This window comes from Mastacembelus armatus, chromosome 16, assembly GCF_900324485.2.
Source record: "Mastacembelus armatus chromosome 16, fMasArm1.2, whole genome shotgun sequence".
Taxonomy (NCBI): domain Eukaryota; kingdom Metazoa; phylum Chordata; class Actinopteri; order Synbranchiformes; family Mastacembelidae; genus Mastacembelus; species Mastacembelus armatus.
The window spans coordinates 18,980,041-18,998,375 of NC_046648.1; the positions used below are offsets into that span (position 1 = coordinate 18,980,041).

The following is an 18,335-nucleotide window of genomic DNA, read 5'->3' on the forward strand; positions in this document are numbered from 1 at the left end:
AATAAAGTGTAATCTCGCGTTATGAGAAAACTAAACATTTGCTGTTAATTTCTTTGCTTGTGATTGACAACATGGAAAATCACCAATGACACAGATCTTGCTTCCAATATTTTTATATATAAAACAATATCCTATTGAGATCAGAAACATTAAAATACAAATTTTCTTTTAAATAAAATGTATACATTAAAATTGTTTGGTCTCTACAGATGTTCAAAGATATAACATGAACTGTCTGTGAACAAATAAACTGATCTGAAACAAACAGGTAAGAACTGTCACTATCATTACACTAGATATCTATACAAAGAACCATCTAAGAATAAATCATATTTTTTTTCTAATACTGGGCTGTACATTTTTAGTGTTCAGATTCAGCATGATTTACAAGAGGCAGATATCCTCCATCTAGGCAGAGCCTTGGGTCAAGAAGTGCTGAAAGAACTCCTGCGTCCTCCTCTTTTCTGCTAAATCCTGTTTGGTAGGTGATCTCAGTAGCAAGGAGGCAAAAATGGTGGCTACGGAGAAAGAAAATAAATGATTCATATTGCATAATATAATAGGAAGGTTAGATTCTTTTACTGAAATGTAGTTTCATTTGTGGCATGTTTTAAGACAAGGTGACAGAAAAGGCAAGCACAAATTGAATGTAGTAAAAGATGTGAAATAATTACATTTAGATGTCACAATAACTAATTTTAATTATATTATAATATCCAAGGCAGGTTGGGAGACCATACATTTTCTTTTACACAAACTGCTTTGAGTAATGAAAAGACTAATGAAAAACAGTCAGAGAGCACACTATTAAAAATAATTTTTCACTCATTTTCACTTTCAAGATTTATTTCTTAGTTTCTCTTCAGATAGTCAACATGATGATTACAGCATAATTCAACAGCTAATGATAATAAAGCCAATACACATATTTTCTTACCCAGGATGTTGACATCTAATCGATTGCTATCAGAATTCTTCAATAGCTCACGGAGAAAGGCAGCTAAATATCGGAACACATTTTGGTGGCACTGAGGTAGCTTGGAAATAATCTGAAGAGAATATAATTTAACATTATTAAACAAAGAGAGATTAATTTTTGTAGTTAACCATATCTTGAATTAAATTAATAGTGACTGCAGTTTGGCTCACTCACTTTCTCACACTGACTGGCATTGGAACAGCTTTCTAGGCACTGCTGGTAAAAGCAGTAGGGAACCACAGGTTCTGGGAGGGCATCTAGGAAGAGAAGCAAGGCCTCAGCCACTGAGTGGTTACTGCCCGCTACACATCAAAGAGTCAAGGGCATAACTCTGGAATAAATTTTGCATGCTTTGAAATGTAGTGGGTGCAAGAATAAAAATCAAATATACTGTTAAGTACCATGAATCATTTAAAGGGCCAAGTTAACCATCTGACAGATTTTAAAATACAATGTAGTATTTGAAAAGTGGCACATTTTGTTTAACTGGCTCAGTATTGAAGTGTACTGCATCTGAAATGAAACAACTATGACTAATACTTTTATTTCCAACTCAGTGTAAAATATCTTTGAAGTACACTATCAATTTTAAAAATATTTTTAGGGTTAAAAAATGTTGCTGCACCAAAGGATACGAAGAGAATCTGGCATGCCAGTGTCAAGACAGTCCCTTATTTCTGCAAATTCACTGCGGAGCCCAGGTTGCTGAAATATATCTTCCTGCAAATGGAAAGCAATACATGCTGAGACTGTGGTCTTAAAGAACATAAATATATAAATTAAAGCAGCTAACATATGAACAGGTACACTTGGACTAAAAAGTGCAGTGGAAATGCAATGTACTTCACCTTAATTAAACTTTAAAACACAATCACAATTTTAAATCCCCTGTACCAAAGCCTTTGAAAATCAAGATTAATTTCCATCACAGAATCAAGTGCAGAGGCGACAAAGCTACTTGGCTGGCAAGAAAACTCCTTAAGACTTCGCAACTTTTTCTGTAGCTTAATTCCTAAAGTAGGAAATCAAATCAATTCCTTATTGAATTTTAAAAGAAAGACACAAAAGCGGGGTGGGAGCGAAGAACTACATAATTCACTTTAAGAATAAATATCTGTACACAAGAAAAACTAAATAGGAGTATAGTATGCTTTGATTTTATTATAGCTCAGTAATAGAAGGATCATCATCAAATGTTCTGACCTGTTTAATTGCACTGCGAAACAAGTGATCCACCATCATCCAGAGTTCTTTAGGAATGTCTAGAGACTTTTCAGCATATACTGCATTCCCAACTTCAGACACTTCCGCCTGATGAAGAAAACAAACACAGCAGTTTGGTCAAAATTGACTAAACTGTGCGTTAACTTTAAATCTGGAACATTATTACCATTACGAGAGCACTAACCAGTTTATGGAGGGTCTCTTGCGGCATGTCCTGGATGGGCTCCCTTAACTGACACAATAACTGGATGGATGTGCCGTAGCAGCTGGGCAGATAGTTTCCTGTCACAGAGATGAAGTAGTCCTTCCCACGCTCCAAGTGAAGTACTAGGATGTCTTCGATCTGCTGCTTGCCAAAGTTAAGTTCAGGTGCTGTAGAGCGGTTTACGAAAACCTCCAGGTCAATGTCCACAGAACCACCTAGATTTTAAGAGAGAAGCGCACACACACACTTAAGGGTGACTCAACTGTTATGATTCAGAAACTGATGCCTGCTGTCCCAATCAGTTATGCAGTACTAATGTCACTACAAGCACTTATTAAGCCAGTATTGTTTGAGGATTTATAAAGCACCAAGACAAACATGATCTCATCTTCATCTTGCTTACAAAAAGACTACACCATTGTAAATCTATATCAAACAGATCTCCCATTCTAAGCAGTAAGGCCTGGCAGCTCATGGTGTATTTAATTTATAAAACATAAAGGCAGAGACTGATGCTTTATGAAAAGGACATCTGTGATGGCTACATAAATCAGTGACTGTATGTTCTCCTTACCCTGAGCGAGGAAGCCTTTTGGTGGGTTGGCTGTGAGCCAGGGTTTGCAGTATGTGGGTTCATTCGGCTTCTGGATAAACTCAAACTGACATGGGACCTGTCCATCATTCAAGAGGCTCAGTGTCTCTGCCTGATGCTGCATGAACTTTATATCCTTAAAGTGAAACTGAAAAAAGAGGGAAGGATTCATGAGCAAAGACAAAAAAAAAAAAAAAAAAAAAAAAAAAGGGCATGTGATTATATACTTTAAATATGTGCATTAAGCCCAAGATTAAATTCTTCCTTCACATTGTAACACTGTAAAAAGCCCAAAAAGGGCAGGAAATTTTACCTCTCGCTTAGACAAGGTTACAGATGGAATACACTCATTCTCCATTTTGTCAATATTGCGCACAATTTCTTCAAAAGTCTTCTTATAGGCCTCCGCATTTATTCTTTTGATCTGAACATACAGTAGGAAGTCAAAGGAAAAAAAGACAATACAATATTATCAGGTCCTCTGACCTCTTTTGATTCCTATATATAGATATCTGAAGGATGACAACTGTATCTGTTTCAAACTTAATGAAAAAATGTTGACCGATTCACTTACCCCAATAACAAGCAGGGAACTGACTGGTTTGTGGTCACTAGTCTTCAGAGCCATATGACTCTGATAAAAGCTTTGCTGGACGTTCTGTCCTTTCCACAAGATACGGTCACACCAAGCAGGTACACGACATTTTTCACTACATGGAGAAAAAATAAAGGATATTAATTCCCAAGTGCATTTGTTACACTGTTTATACAAAGTGTTAAAGGCACAAACACGAATAGGTCACAGCTCCTAAGACGTGTCACATTACAATGTGATAGGATAAACAGTCACATTACAATGTGACACGTTGTAACGTGACATGTTCTGCTATGTAACACAGTAGAACATTTACAAAAATGTTAGCGATATGTTAGAGATAGCACCAATTAAATGAAAAGATGTTTGCAACTAGCCTATCAAGCTTATGTAAAACCTCAAACAATGCTGGAGTTGCAAAGAAATACGTAAACTGTGAAACATATTAGGGTTGAGCTGAATTGCTCTGGGTGCATTGCAAAAAATGTGATAACATGATCAGTTTAACTGATCTCCTTAAAAGCAATGTCCCATTTTGCTTTCCATTGTTAGGTCTTCTTATGTGATTACCTTGTATCCCATTGGTCAGAGCCAGTGTCATATTTGTAAGTAGGCTGGAAATGAATCTGTCCTTCCATAAAGCCATCAAAAACAGCCTCCTTATCGATCTGTCTCTTGAGCTGAGGATTACATGCACTTCTAAGTATCATCATAAACAAGAGCAATAAGTAAATAGCAAAAAGGGAAGACCGTTGTTGATACTACCTGGTCATAATTGTGCAGCGTTTCAAAGTCCTTCTTGTTGATTAGTTCCTTCACATCGTCTACATCAAGGTCACTGATTCTGTAGTTAAGATCCCCGAGCCATAAAACCACACTGATGAAGGAAAAAAAAACAAAACAATAGAAGAAGAATCATAGCACTGAATCAAAAACAGTATACTTATCCTAAACATAAATACAAACATTTCTGGATTGGTAGAAAGGCAAGTTGTAGGGAAAATGTTAAGTCAACTAAGTGCACTGAGCTATTGGTATAATACCTATATTAGCATTTTAATAAGTTTATATCATTATATCCACACATACATTATAACTGTAAAATACATCAGTGGTTCATACTTGTGCTTCATGATGTTGAGTGGAGGCTGGGTAAGGTCAAGCTGTCGAAACTGTAAACGGCTGCAAATGTCCTTGTAGTCTTGATTACGTCTTTCATACTCTTCGACGTGCGCAGCTAGGTGAGAGTTGACCACACAGATATCAGAGTTGTGGAAGCGAAAACGAATTGCCACAGCACCCTTGTTTCCCTGCAAGTCAGTGAGAAATTGAAGGAGCAAAGAGAAATCAAGTCAGACTCATATAAGCAGCACAACTAAATGTCATGGCAAACAGGCTTGGAAGAAAAAAAAGACGATTCTGATTATATACAGCTGTAAATGCTCTTTTGTCTGATAATAATCTGATACTAAGAATTTGACAACCACTAAGTTTCAGATGTATTGTGGTGCTGAACATAAACCAGTCTCTCATTACTGCAGGAAAGGACTGAGCTCTCACTGGTCACCAGATATCCATCTGCTCAACATTGCAGGGACTGCTAAGCAAGCATCGCTGCATGAGAGACAAGAATAACCTATTCTGCAACACTGCATGAATAATAAAATTGGAGCGGCTGGGTGTAGCTAATGGATCAATAAAGGAAGAAAGACAAAAGGCTTAAAACAGTGGCTCAGTTTTTTTTACATTTTGCTGCAATAAGGTAACATTTATTCAGTGTTTGTGTGTCATAATTAATGCATTTTAATCTGACAGAATGCAAAGCATTTAATGTATGTGGCTGAAGATGATGCCAGTTGACATTACACTACATGAAGTTACTGCAAGCTGAATCAGCCCTAAACAGTATTCAGTTTCTTTTTAAAAATCAACTCAGACGTTTTTGGTACATGATGGCGAGGAGTCTGATACATTTCAAATATTTTGTTTTTTATTATTTAATTGTATATTCTACTGACTGACAAAACAAGGTCAGAGGGAGCAAATCATAAAACGTAACCAACAGTCCTCACCATCCTTCCCATGATGCCAGTGCCTACAGTTTCAGCCTCCACCTCAGAGATAAACTCTGCATGTTCCTTCTTTACATAGAAGATCAACATGATGCCCACCAGACGCACCAACCTCACCTGTAGCAGAGGACAGGTAAACAACAGTTTATACAGTAGAAGGAGTTGACGCAAAACAATACACAGAGCAACTAACATGCAAATTTTCTGGATGTTTAAAAGATAGTCACAGCACAAAATGACCCTGATACAGGCTCAAAAGTGGTTTAATGTAGTGTTTGATGCTTATAGCAACATTAACTACTTTCCAACTGCCATAACTAAGAACAATAATATTTAGAGCAACCTACTGTCTTATCGCAAGAAAACATGAAACTGAAAAGAACATCCCAGGAGACAAAGTAGGTGTGCATGGAAAGAAGCAAAATTGTGAAACCTCCTGGTCAATCCTGCATTAATTAACATAAACATATTAATGTAAAACCTTTATTTTTAGCTCATGCAGTATTAGTTACAGAACAGTCAAGTGTGCATCAGTCACAGTACTGACAGTAACTGAAGAAATGACGCACCATTTTGCTTGAAAACTTACAGACATCCTGTAAACCCTGAGATGGCTAGAAGAATGCAGCCAATCCAAAAAAGAGGAAGTTAATAAGATAGAATAAGCACTCTGAGAAAAGGGAAGTTGATGAAGGCAAAAAAGGAGAAGAACAATAGCAAAAAGTAGCTCCATGTGAGGCCTGACTAAGCTCATCAAACTAAAAGGGATATCACTGATATCACCGTCTTAGCAATATGCTGTATCTTCGTCTACGTAATATGACATAGTGTTATGTAGAAAGGTACTATGGCAAGAGACACTGCATGAAGTTCACTGTACTTTCATACAAAAACAATTTCAAACACAGTTTCAAGTGTAACTGGAAAAAGTTGTATTTGCTACTGCCATATTTTCTGGACTATAAGTCACACTTTTTTTTTAATACTCTGACTTGTCCTGTGACTTATATAGTGAAGCAACTTATATGTGTTAATTTACTGTCATTATGTCAAGCAGTCACTAGCGTTAGAATGTACTCAGGCACTCTTGATTCTATAGAAACTATGAAACTTTTGCTCACGGCTTCCCCGATCTGACTGAGAAGCGCAGTTGTCTGTTACCAGTGTCGTATAAGCTTCCCCGTGGGCAGCACAATACACGTGAATTTGTTGACTTGGCTGTCAGAACCAGTGAATCCAGAGTGTAAGCCAATCCGATATTGATTCGTGTTCGGGTTCGTGTCCGATCACTCACTCTCTCTTTTCTTTGCTCCCTCCAGCAAAACCCTCTTTGGTTTCTTCTCCGTTAGATCATTTCATCTTATAGTTAGCTGCTGGCTAACTACACCCAGGCTACAGGTAAAACGTGATGTATGCCATAAAGCAGGACGCACTCTTCCGCTAATCTAGCAAATGGGGTGGCCGAGTGATCCTACCAGATCACAAAAGTTGCACAGTGCTGTTGCAGCTGATGTGAGGCCGCAGCTGCAGTAGAATTCGTCTGGTTAAGAGTTGTTCTACCACTGATATTATTTCAGAGACATTATTTTAAGGTTGAAAAACTACATAGCGTTGCTTTAACTTCTAGTGTAACAACTGAAACTGCCACCCAAAAGAAAGAGCATACTGCAGATTTCAGGCAGCAAGTAAAGTATGCAGCTGAAAGTTTTGTAGAAACAAAGTTAGGAGTGAATGTTGGCGTTTAGGCAACCCGAGAGAGGACATGCCGCTTCATCTTTCCCCCCGATGCTGGCAATTTAACATTATTTTACATGGATGAATGAATTTGGTAATGCATTTCTACATGTTTTATGCTTTTTCCCTTTTTATTACGTTTATTTTTCGTAGGCTAATTTAGACTATAATCAGAAATGTGACTATACATCGAAGCAACTTATATTTCTTTCTGTTCAACAGGCTATTTTTGCTAAAAGCGATAAATATTCTGGTGCGACTTACAGTCTGGAAAATATGGTAGCTTTCATTTTGAAAAGAGCTAACCACCCTCTGAAAGGTATATAGTGCACTGGCCTATAACATTTGTGGGTCCAGCAAAACCATATTAAAGAAAAAGACTTTCTTACTAAAGCATACTTGGCATCAGGATGCAAGGCCTCAAACACAGCCTTTGTCCACTCCAGCTCTTTGGGGGTGTCATTGAAGAAGAAAGCCTCTTTGCTGAGGTCAAGTTCCTGGAAACTATGATGAAGGACAATTGGTATAAAGTCAGAAAGTTGAATTTCCACTTTCCACTTAAAGTTTGTGGTATTCACTAAACTTTTCACTTTTTAGTATGAAAAGTAGCAAAGTGAAACAAGTAGAATTTGTGGACTGGAGTGCTTAATCTGTGGGTGGGCATGTTCTCCTACTTAAAACAGGATCAATGGCTATACACATCTGTGAGAGGTTTCAACAATATATGTCTGTCTGGTTAATGGGATGAAGCAAAAAATTGCAGCTACTCTCCAGCAGGATGAATGTGGCTTACCCCACGCAGTACACATCGGGAGGGTCGGGAGTGCAGCTGAGCCAAGGATGGAGACTTTCCTTTGGTGTCTGTCCATTCACGTTGTATGTACCAAGGAAAAAGCTGAAACAGAACAGGACAGAGACAAAGAAGAGGAATGCAATAACAATGTTTGAACAATTACTGCAACTTATCTGTTGAGCAGCCCCACTGAAACTTAAGTGCTTTTCTGAAGGGCATCTTAACTGTGAGAAATTGTGAGAGGGACATGCCCTTGTAATTTATATCCCTATTGAGATTTATTCTGCAGGTCCAGATTGAAAACCAGCTTCCTTCCATTCAAAGGCCCACTCCTATGACCTTCATGGCAGCTGCCGCTCTGCTTGTGCTCAAACGCAGGAAGTGCACAAAGATCTTTGCAATGACGGCCTTAGTTAATTACAGCAGAAAATCTTAGACTCCTGTTTTCCTAAGTTTTTAGGTATACATAAAAAAAATGCCTTTCAGGTTGATACAGGCATAGTTTAAGGTAGGGAAACACTCTGGAGAGATTGCAAATAGGTCATATGACTAACACAAACACATTCAGTCTCACACTTTCTGATAATTTAAAGTTCCCGATTGATGTGAGCTGTGTGTCTGGTGTGTGGGAGAAAATCATACCCTCCCAAAGAAACCTGTATCTATAATTTCATCATACAAAGGAACAAGGCTTAGAATGCAACACAGGACCTTCTTGGAAGGAGGGAAACATGCTATCCTCTAAACCAACCAAAAATGTCTAGGCAATTGCTTGAACATTAGCAACTACAAAAAATAAGAAGAGATGAACAGCAACAACCGGAGGTACAGTGCATAAGGCAGTGTTATCTTGGCACATTTCTAGACAGCATCTGAAGCAGTGGTGCTTAATTTAGCAAAGAACCAAGTACACAGAAACACAAACCCACAGATGTTGACTCATACTTTTTACATAACACTTCTAGGATCCAAACCCTGTCTGTGTACAAACTGTTATTTCAACAACTTTCAGAAACTGTTTTAGTTTCTTAACAGACCAGAAGAGTAGAGCTCAACAAAACTGGACACATTAGTGTGTTAATATACTTTATCAAATGTCTTAACATGCCTCCTAAATTCAAAGCCTGACAAAAAATAGAAGCTGGATATTATGTATGTATATGCTACCGTCTTTAAAGTTAGTAGGTCTTGCAATGTAATTTTACACTGCATGAACAGAAAACATTCTTGTATCATAAATCTTTTCAGAAGTTTTCTATGTAGAGATTAGATACATATTTCTATAATTCAGTATGAGAAGTGGTTTCCTGGTTCTAAATGCCACAATACAGAGTTTCCTATACTGTTCTAATTCAGCAAAAAAAGAAAAAAGAAGAGTGGAAGACACTCGCACACAATTCTAGATTAGCTTAAGCAGTGTATGAAAGCACCTACAGCCCCACCCAGATAATCAACATACTGCATCAAGGAAGTGAAAAAAATTTTGATTTTCTATGACGATGTTAATGTGTTATTCGTCTGTATGAAGATCACATAAAGCTACCTTAGAGGTCCTGCACCAGTCTCCCAAGAACACATACAGTTTGGAAACACATCAAAACTTACATTCAGTTAAAGGTAACATACCTGAAGTGCTCTAGGTATGTGTAAAGGTCCTCATTCTTCAGCAACTCACACTTGATAAGGTTGTCACGCAGGCCGAACTGCGGCATGGTCAGTATCTGAGCCTTGTTAGATGGGGTGTGGCTGGAGGAGCGCACCAGGTCATCCCGGCCCTCTCGACTGGAGATGCCCTGACTGTACATCAGGCGAGAAGAAACAACAGTTAGACACAGGACACAGTAATTTTGTCATTTCAGAGGGTGTAAGTATCAGGATCATCATATTCTGTGCATTTGGTGTGAGTTGTTTTAATGTTTCTATTCACATACTATATACTTTAAGGATATTTATGAAGCCAATTTGATATCTTTAAGTTTTGGCATTGAAAATAAAGTTCTGGCATTGAAAAAAAGAAGCTCTGACATTGAAACCTTTTTTGCAAATGGTAATTAAAAATATTTTATTTTTGTATCTTTTTGCATTATGGTGTGTTTTCAGTGATAATCTTTTTATACTTCCTGTTTTTTTTTTCAATGACAACTTTTTTTCGATGACGTTAGTTTTTTTTTTTGCTGACCGTGGTATGCAAATGATATTTAAATCATGGTCTCATAGTCCCTCCCTTTGAAGCTCCCTACCCTCCACATCAAAAAGGGGTCAGAAAGTTGGAACTAAAAAACAGTTACTGGCATTGTAAAAAAAAAAAAAAAAAAAAAAGAAAAGGAGTGGCATCATACAAGAAAGAACGTCATCAAAAAAAAAGTATCAAAAGATTATCACTGAAAAACACACCATAATGCAAAAAGATACAAAAATAAAATATATTTTTAATGCCCATTTAATGCTTCTTTTTTTCAATGCCAAACTTTATTTTTCAATGCCAATGCTTCTTTTTTCAATGCCAAACTTTATTTACAATGCCAAAACTTTATTTTCAATGCCAATGCTTCTTTTTTCAATGCCAAATTTTATTTACAATTCCAAAACCTGAAGACATCGAATTGGCTCCATAGATATTCACTGACCTAATTACATCAAGTAACATCTCTCCTAAAAGCTAGAAGCAAAATTATTGACAGAGACATTACACTGCTCTTAACACTGCAGACTGCCATACAGAGAGCAGGAACCCAGGCCAAAGACTAAAGCTCTAATTCCATGTTGTCAGTATAGAATTAGGCTGAGGGAAGATACAGAAATGTAATACACTGTAATCTTCCAGGAATATGCTGTAATTTAACTCCATCTTAGAATATAGAAATACATTCAAGTGTGGCAGCAGAGGCTTCCAGATCAAACAAATGAACTGAACAAAACTCAACTACTTTAAATAAAGTAAACACTCAAAGGCATATCCATACCTGGTGTAAAGCTGTACTTCAGCTTTTTTTATACACTTGCACGTTTGAATGTGTAATTCCACTTTTAACCCGTTACTGCCTAAATTTATTTACACTAATATTAAAAATATAAATTGTTTGGGTTTTTTTTTTTTTTCATCTCGGCTGTATTCAGACTGGAAGCAGTTTGAGGCGAATTTGTGACAATAGTCTACAAAGGGTTAAACATGATCTACCTTGTGAAAGCATACTTGATGGAAATTTTTGTAGAATTTATTGACAATAAAAAAATGTGAATTATGTTTATGCTTACTTCATGGTAGCTATTGATAAGTTACAGTACAGTTACAATGCAGACTCACATTAGTCAAATATAGAGCCATATAAAGAGTTGAGTTTGAGAGCTCCACCATGTAAATTAATATAAAAGCCTTACCTCTCTTGGCTCAGATACACTCTGGACTTCTGTGTGGCACTATTAGATGCTTTTTCCCTTTCTAAACTTCCCTTTTTGTCTGATGGTTTCTCTGTTTGGAAAGAGCAGGAGAGAAAAGGAAATTTTGACAAAATGGTTCTTTAGTTTACTTGTTCACAATAACGAAACACAAAGGGCAGCACTTTATTGTAGTTGCAGAGTGCCTGCCCTTTTTACAGCAAAATAATGTTCTGTTTTCAGGTTGTTAGTTAGAATTAGGTGTTAACGGTTTCTTGACAGTTACTGAAACCATCCCATCAACAGTCTTAACATTTGCCCGAGGTACAGCCTAGTAGGACAACTTCGTGTAATGAGACAGAACCCATTCCTGAGCAAACCCTTACAATGATCCTTTAAGAACTAATATGAAGAATGAATTAGAGTTAATTGTGACTAAGAATTAAACACAAATACAGCAAGTCAGTGCCAAGTCGGGGCTCAGTTATTTTGGTACTGAGGCTGGCTTTTGGAGTTGGTTACAGTTACTGCATCCTAAGTAGCTAGCTTTAAAGGGCGAGTGTGAAGTATGAGACAGCATGGCCCCTGTCTCCTGCAGCTTGGCAGAGACCACGGCTAGCTCCTCTGAAAGGAAAAGGCCGGTTCTTTGAGCAGGAAATGAATCTCTACAAAGTTATGGCTGGCTATGTTAAGGGTGCACATAACCACCAAGGCTATCTGTAATACATTTGCTTTTGAATGGTTTTGTGCAGCATTCAACACAAAACAACATTAACATTAACTGACTGGACATGGATATCAACAGCACTGCTACTACCAGCAATATACAGCAGCTTTTAAAACAAGGTCAGTGAGGTAAGAAAATAGAAACAAGAAGTTAAAAGAAACTACTTATGGCAAAAATAAGTCAGAACCTCTCTGACAATGCTCTGCCAATCCAAACAGGATGTATACCAAAGGCTTAATCTTTACTGCTAATTATTGCCATAGTTGGCATACATCATATTTGGATACATCTTTGCTTTAGAGAGAAGATGTTCTACACAATTCAACTTTACTGAAAGAAGAACTAGTGCTCATTTTAGCAAAGTCTGACAGAATGCCACGAATGCATATGCTGTCTGCTGCACTGTGGAAAACAAAGCAAAAAAATGAAAAAGGAACAAAAAAGGATATGCAAACCCAACTATAAGCAGACATTTAAATAAACAGTCTCTTTTTTAATTTAAAACTAGTGACACAAATGGTTGTTTGAACGGGGAAAGTAAAATATGGCCTTTATTTGACTCAGAAAACCTCCACCAAACTGAAATGACTCCTTGAGCACACATTTACATGCAACTGTTAAACTGCCTCAAGGGTTTTCTGAGTTAGCTTCTAAGTTTCATGGTTTTCAAGAAAGACTCATACAACGATCCCCATCAGAGATGTGTTGTAGTCTGCACTGATCATTTTAGTGTATTTTACTGTAAAGATTGTATAAAACAGCTCCTTCTCATAAAAATTACATGACGGTGCAAAACAAGAACAAAAATGAACATTGATGGTTCAGTTTGCTTTGCTAAAAGCTGTTTATGACACAATGTGTTGCTTTGTGGCATATTTTCACAGTAACACTTTCTACTTTCTGTAATATTCTTAATCCATCATTCAACACTATTAACTCACCCTGAGCAATACTGCAACTGTTTCCAACAAGCACCTGAATGAGGCCTTGTGAGGGTCCTGTGTGTAAGTAGTGCAGTTGTTACATGGCATAATTCCTGCACAGGCTTTAGTACTCTCAACCAGTTAGTGGGCTCAGCTACACATTCAAACACCACAGAGGGAGTTGCATGAAATCTAACTGCAGTTTCACAGGCATATGTCTCTTTATCTGCGGTTGATCTTAAGTCAGCATAAAGTTCAAGCAGTTATATCCTGTCAAATGTCTGATTCTTCCATATTAAAACAGTCAAAGCTTTTCAACTACAAGTGCACAAGGTTCAGTTACACAACTTATCTTTATGGTGTACTTCTATGATGTAATTCTCACAACAGCGCCTCAATGAGTGACACAATTCTGCATCTATAAAAACACGTTATTACAACACGACAGTATGATCAGAGACCACTGCATTTAGAAACACCTGCATTTAGCATAGTCCAAGGTTAGCCGTCACCAGTTTCCTTATTCAATGAGGCCAACACTGAAAGCAGGTATTTGTGGCAGCATCAGATGGTTAAGAAGCTAATTTTACTTAGATTTAACCCCTGGTCCACCTAATGAAACCTTTCCCTCCAGCTAACCTTGCTATAGTTGGTTAGCGCATTTGAAATAAGAACTGCTACTACTCGCTAGCATGTGCTAAGAAGCTAACTATTCATAGCAGAATGACTGCCAAGGTTCGACGCAACGGCGTTTCCTTTTCACCAGCTCAAATATAAACAAGTGGAAGAATATTTATCATACCAGAGTCTCTCACCACCCTAGACATCTCCCTGAGCCGCTCCCACGCATTCTGTGCAGAAGAGCAATTTCCAATCTGTCTCAGACCTGCCCATGCTAACGTTATAGTAGGAGGAGTTTCCTCCGCCCTGCTGCAGGAACTCTGCAGACACTGCAAGCAAAAAACGCTACAGTACATCACGTAAACAATACATTAGGAAGGTAAGGTCGTGCACTTTAGAGGACAGATAAAATAATTCAAGGAAAGAAAGCTTATTAAACCACTCTATAATAGCCATACTGATGACATATGTCTGGCAGGTCCAAATATACTGTTGTATGTGATATGCATGAAATAGCCTGGTATTTTTTTTTAAAAACATTTTATAGTAAACACATTGTAAAGTGTTCTAAAAACGTATTTATCTATTTAATTATTGTAATTAGTTATTTTCATAAAGTGAAATGTATTGGCAATGCTGGCTGTCAACTTGTACAAAAAAAAAAAAAAAAAAACAAAAGATGGAGAGAGAGCGAGATGACAAACCCATTTTCCGGTGGTGGTTTAGTTTGGAGAGCGTTGCGCTGAGTGGGGGGAGGGCCTGTTTGACAACACCCTGGCCTCTGGCAGCGTTATTGTACTTACTGATCCATTCAAACTTGGGTAGCTGCGTAGGAGACTTGCAAACATCTGGGAGAGGCAGATGAAGAGAGCATGAGAATTAGAATAAGTTTGGAAAACACTGCTGATGTATTTTCTGGCAAAACTACAGACGCTATAGCAACAACAATTATAGGTAAACAAGGATGCTTATTTATTCAAATGGAGTTCAGTTTTACGTTTCATGCTCTTTCATAGGTGTCTTGTCTGTATTGTCCACCTCCACATTTAGCCTGCCTTGCATATAAATTATACATGTTATACATGCTGCAATGCACTAAAAAATAAAACCACACTTGTATCTTCTTACCTTTACCATTTGTATCACTCTTCCTTTTAAAAACAATGTTTGGCAAGTCATTTAGTCTTTCCATCATTAGTATTAGTATTCCTCACTAGGTTAAAAGCCTATGTGGATCAGTGCCACGAACAATATAACAGAGGCAACATATCAGTCTTTGTCCATGTTCACATGCGGTTTCCACTGTGAAAAATAGTGAGCCAGTGGCAAAAGTGACACATTCCTAACAAAGCAGATGTTCTGTCAACCCATCAACTGGTTTAACAGGATCCAAAAAGTAAAAAGTCATTCAAGAGATGTATTGAAGCGGAAGTAGCATGTTATTTAAACTGTTTTCATCTTGTCCTTTTGCAGACACTGGTTATGAAAGAAACAAACTAAACACAGAGTACAACATTCAAACTCCACCCCTTCTCACTCTGTCTCGTCTCTTTCCTTATCTATCAGCCACATGTCAAATTCAGCAAGTAAATGACATATGCAGTGAGAGCACCAATTTATACTTCTAAACTTGGTGTATGCTATAAACCAAATTCACTAAAATACTCACAGATGCACTTCTCATCATATATCTGTTTTTTAAATTTATTTTCCAGTAAACTAATAGCAAAATGTAAGAATAAAAAACAGTTTGACACTTAATATTAATCTAATCACAAAATTACTTCAGACTGACTGAGCAGGTTTTATTTAAAACAGATGGTTAGACCATATTATTTGCACTTCACACATAGGTGCCTTCCACTTGCACTTCAAAAAAGAAAATCTGAAGATATGAATGACTAAACCTAAACAAATAATCGGTGATGTAAAACAGAATAGAAAAAGTTGAGGGGCCACGTTTGCACTATTCTCATGAGTGAATGAAAGTAGTTTTCACACTTATCCACTTTCACTTTTATCACTGCCAGTGTCTTGCAAGTTAACTCATCGTGTAAACTATTCATTATATAATGTTTTTTTCTAAAAAATCCCCATTAGTTTTCAAGAGAACTCTGAATAAAAGCAACGACAACTGGAAATCATGAAAAGATTTAAAAATGTCTTTCAAGCCTGACCTACCACTCCATGCCCTGATGACCTCGTTAAGGAATAGCCGTGAGTGAGACCCAAAAGGAAGTCTGAGCTCTAACTCTTCTTCCTGGTAGCTTACTCTCACCCTGGTATCAGCACCTGTAGAATCAGATGAAGAAACAAAATCTTACGTTGTTCAGTTTCATGTGGTAGATCAGATAGTCTGTTTATATATATATATATATATGTATATATATATATATATATATATATATATATATATATAAAATGAAAATAATGAAGTCAACTCACCCACAACTGCAAGCTCCTCTGGGGAGGAAACTGAAATGATTGCAGCATCAGAAATGTGCAGAGATATTACTGTCATGCTATTTTGTACCAGAAGAATATAATTCAGTCTGATCGACCTTTGTTATTGTCATTTTATTAGAGATGTCCAACACTGCTCACCTTCCACAATAGCAAAATCAAGAGAGATGGGTACGATGTCCTCCAGGGAGACATCATCAGCAGTAATAGCCATCCTTCGATGAGTATAAATAAAAATTCTAAAAAAAATATTTCAGGAGAGAAATGTGAATTAGATCATTTTAATGAAATTTACATATTGTATAACATATCATTTTGGTCATTAGGTCAGACAACTCTGGTCAATTTTGTAGCCAGTGAGTAAGATTAGCATCGACTGCATAACATTGTCCTTGCAAAATGATATTATACAAAGAAACGATGTTATTGCTAAGATGTACTACGTAGTAAAACTTACGCATATTCTTTTGCAGACTCCACCAATCCCAGCAGTCTGCTTTCTGTAATATTTTCAGAGAGGACATCACACTGGACAGCATGTTTACAAGTTAGTTAAGGATACAGTGAAAATATCTTCATTCATATTCTTTTAAGATTTGCCTACAGCGAGGAACACAAACATTTTTGTTTCCATATCAAACAAGTGGTGGCATGTAGCAAAAGTTCTTTATTTGATGTCTATTTATTAAGTAGCATCATCGGGCTCTAGTATTTATTTATTCAATGGTGAAATATTTAGGTTTTTATGACAATGTGGCAGTTTTACACAAGTTATTTTCTACAAATTTATGTCTCTATATTACACCTGCATTTTTAATACTTTAAGTATATTTCATTGATGATATAGCCTAATTTAAATGACCTAGCGAAGATTGCGAATGAAGTGTCTTCCTTTCACCACTGCCTCAAAAACTCAGCAGCAGCTTATGCAACAAAGCTGCCATCTTGTGGAAGAAAGGTCTTACTACAGATGTTGGACCCTTAGGAAGTCAAAGCCTAAGGAAAGGGCTTTATTTTGGGAGCACCGTCCTAAATGAAGTACCTTAAATGAAATCGATCAACTAAGGTCTATTCAGAGAGACGGCAGCCATATGGCAGAGCCTTACAGGCTTGTACAGGCCTGACTCCAGGCTACGACATTCTTCCACGCAGTTGTGTTACTTGAACTGAGCATGAAGCAGACAATCCATTTCAAGGTATTAATATAATCCAGAAACCGTCGCAAAAGGATACTGTGATGCAGTTTTGCCCCCTTTCCAAAGTTTCTTGAATTGCGACGGACTGGTCCATGGTGAAGACGCCAACTTCTGTGTCTAAGACAACTTCTGCCCCAGGCTTCCCTGACGAAAACACCCAGGAGGGCTTCCGAGTACGCCACTTATTTTTCTCCGAAGTAAACGCGAAGTATAGAGCAGGAGGAGAGACACTTCTGCTGCAGCCTCTTGTAATCCGACATTCTGCCCCTTTGAATCCAGATTTTTCTCCTTCCTCCACCGCTGGCCCAGCCTGACCCAGTCTGCCACGCACTGACACGGAATCAACGTGAGTGACGTCACATCTGGGCTGTCCGACGATGTCTTAGTTTATCCCGCGACTTCTCAGCTGCATCAAATAAATGGCCAAGCCAATTTCATAAATAAGACCTTACTGTCGTTTTACTTTTTGATTGATTACAATAATAATTCAATAATAATTGTCTTTATATACTAAAGGTAGACGTTATCTGTAACATGCTGTAAATATTAGTCAGCTGTGTGATTTAAAGTGTTTAGCTTCATGGCTTGTGTTGCTATCAAAATGAATTCATATTTCATGGCTTCCTCCTGTATTAATGTCACCCAGCCATGCTGCAGCTCTACAGAGCAGTGCCACTGCCACAACATATGTAGCTTTAAAAATGCTCAGACATAACAAATGCTCAGACATAACAAAATACACTAAATTCTCATTAACAAACGCCAAGAAGCACGATTTTCCCCTCTCAGATGTAATGAAGTAGAAGTAAAAAGTAGTGGAAAATATAAATACTCAA

At 37.4% G+C, this 18,335-nt stretch overlaps 1 protein-coding gene across 5 annotated transcripts; it reads right to left on the bottom strand.

Moving 5' to 3' along the window:
* Positions 1-97: 97 nt before the first annotated feature.
* On the bottom strand, positions 98-17,854 carry inpp5b (inositol polyphosphate-5-phosphatase B). Of its 5 annotated transcripts, XM_026317097.2 has the most exons (23): positions 17,537-17,854; positions 16,761-16,840; positions 16,445-16,542; positions 16,286-16,315; positions 16,022-16,132; positions 14,545-14,688; positions 11,573-11,663; positions 9,821-9,991; positions 8,195-8,296; positions 7,791-7,905; positions 5,668-5,784; positions 4,718-4,905; positions 4,361-4,472; positions 4,166-4,275; positions 3,575-3,710; positions 3,314-3,424; positions 2,983-3,148; positions 2,388-2,623; positions 2,183-2,290; positions 1,615-1,699; positions 1,154-1,281; positions 938-1,049; positions 98-518 (listed from the first exon to the last, which is right to left on the bottom strand). In XM_026317097.2, the coding sequence occupies exons 1-23, from the start codon at positions 17,591-17,593 to the stop codon at positions 409-411; spliced, it is 2,718 nt and encodes a 905-aa protein (XP_026172882.1). In that variant the 5' UTR covers positions 17,594-17,854; the 3' UTR covers positions 98-408. The 5 variants fall into 5 exon arrangements, with proteins under 5 accessions (XP_026172882.1, XP_026172886.1, XP_026172884.1 ...); XM_026317101.1 differs by lacking the exons at positions 16,286-16,315; positions 16,445-16,542; positions 16,761-16,840; positions 17,537-17,854 and having other exon boundaries at positions 16,018-16,106; XM_026317099.1 differs by lacking the exons at positions 16,022-16,132; positions 16,286-16,315; positions 16,445-16,542; positions 16,761-16,840; positions 17,537-17,854 and adding an exon at positions 14,969-15,047.
* Between the last annotated feature and the right edge of the window lie 481 nt (positions 17,855-18,335).

Excerpts from the sequence above, each read along its gene's own strand:
- inpp5b (XM_026317097.2), bottom strand. The coding sequence starts at position 17,593 with ATGGACCAGTCCGTCGCAATTCAAGAAACTTTGGAAAGGGGGCAAAAC. Across the intron at positions 4,906-5,667 it reads CTGGCATCATGGGAAGGATG|GGAAACAAGGGTGCTGTGGC; the intron begins GTGAGGACTGTT and ends ACTGACTTGCAG. Across the intron at positions 1,700-2,182 it reads TTCGCAGTGCAATTAAACAG|GAAGATATATTTCAGCAACC; the intron begins GTCAGAACATTT and ends TTCCATTTGCAG.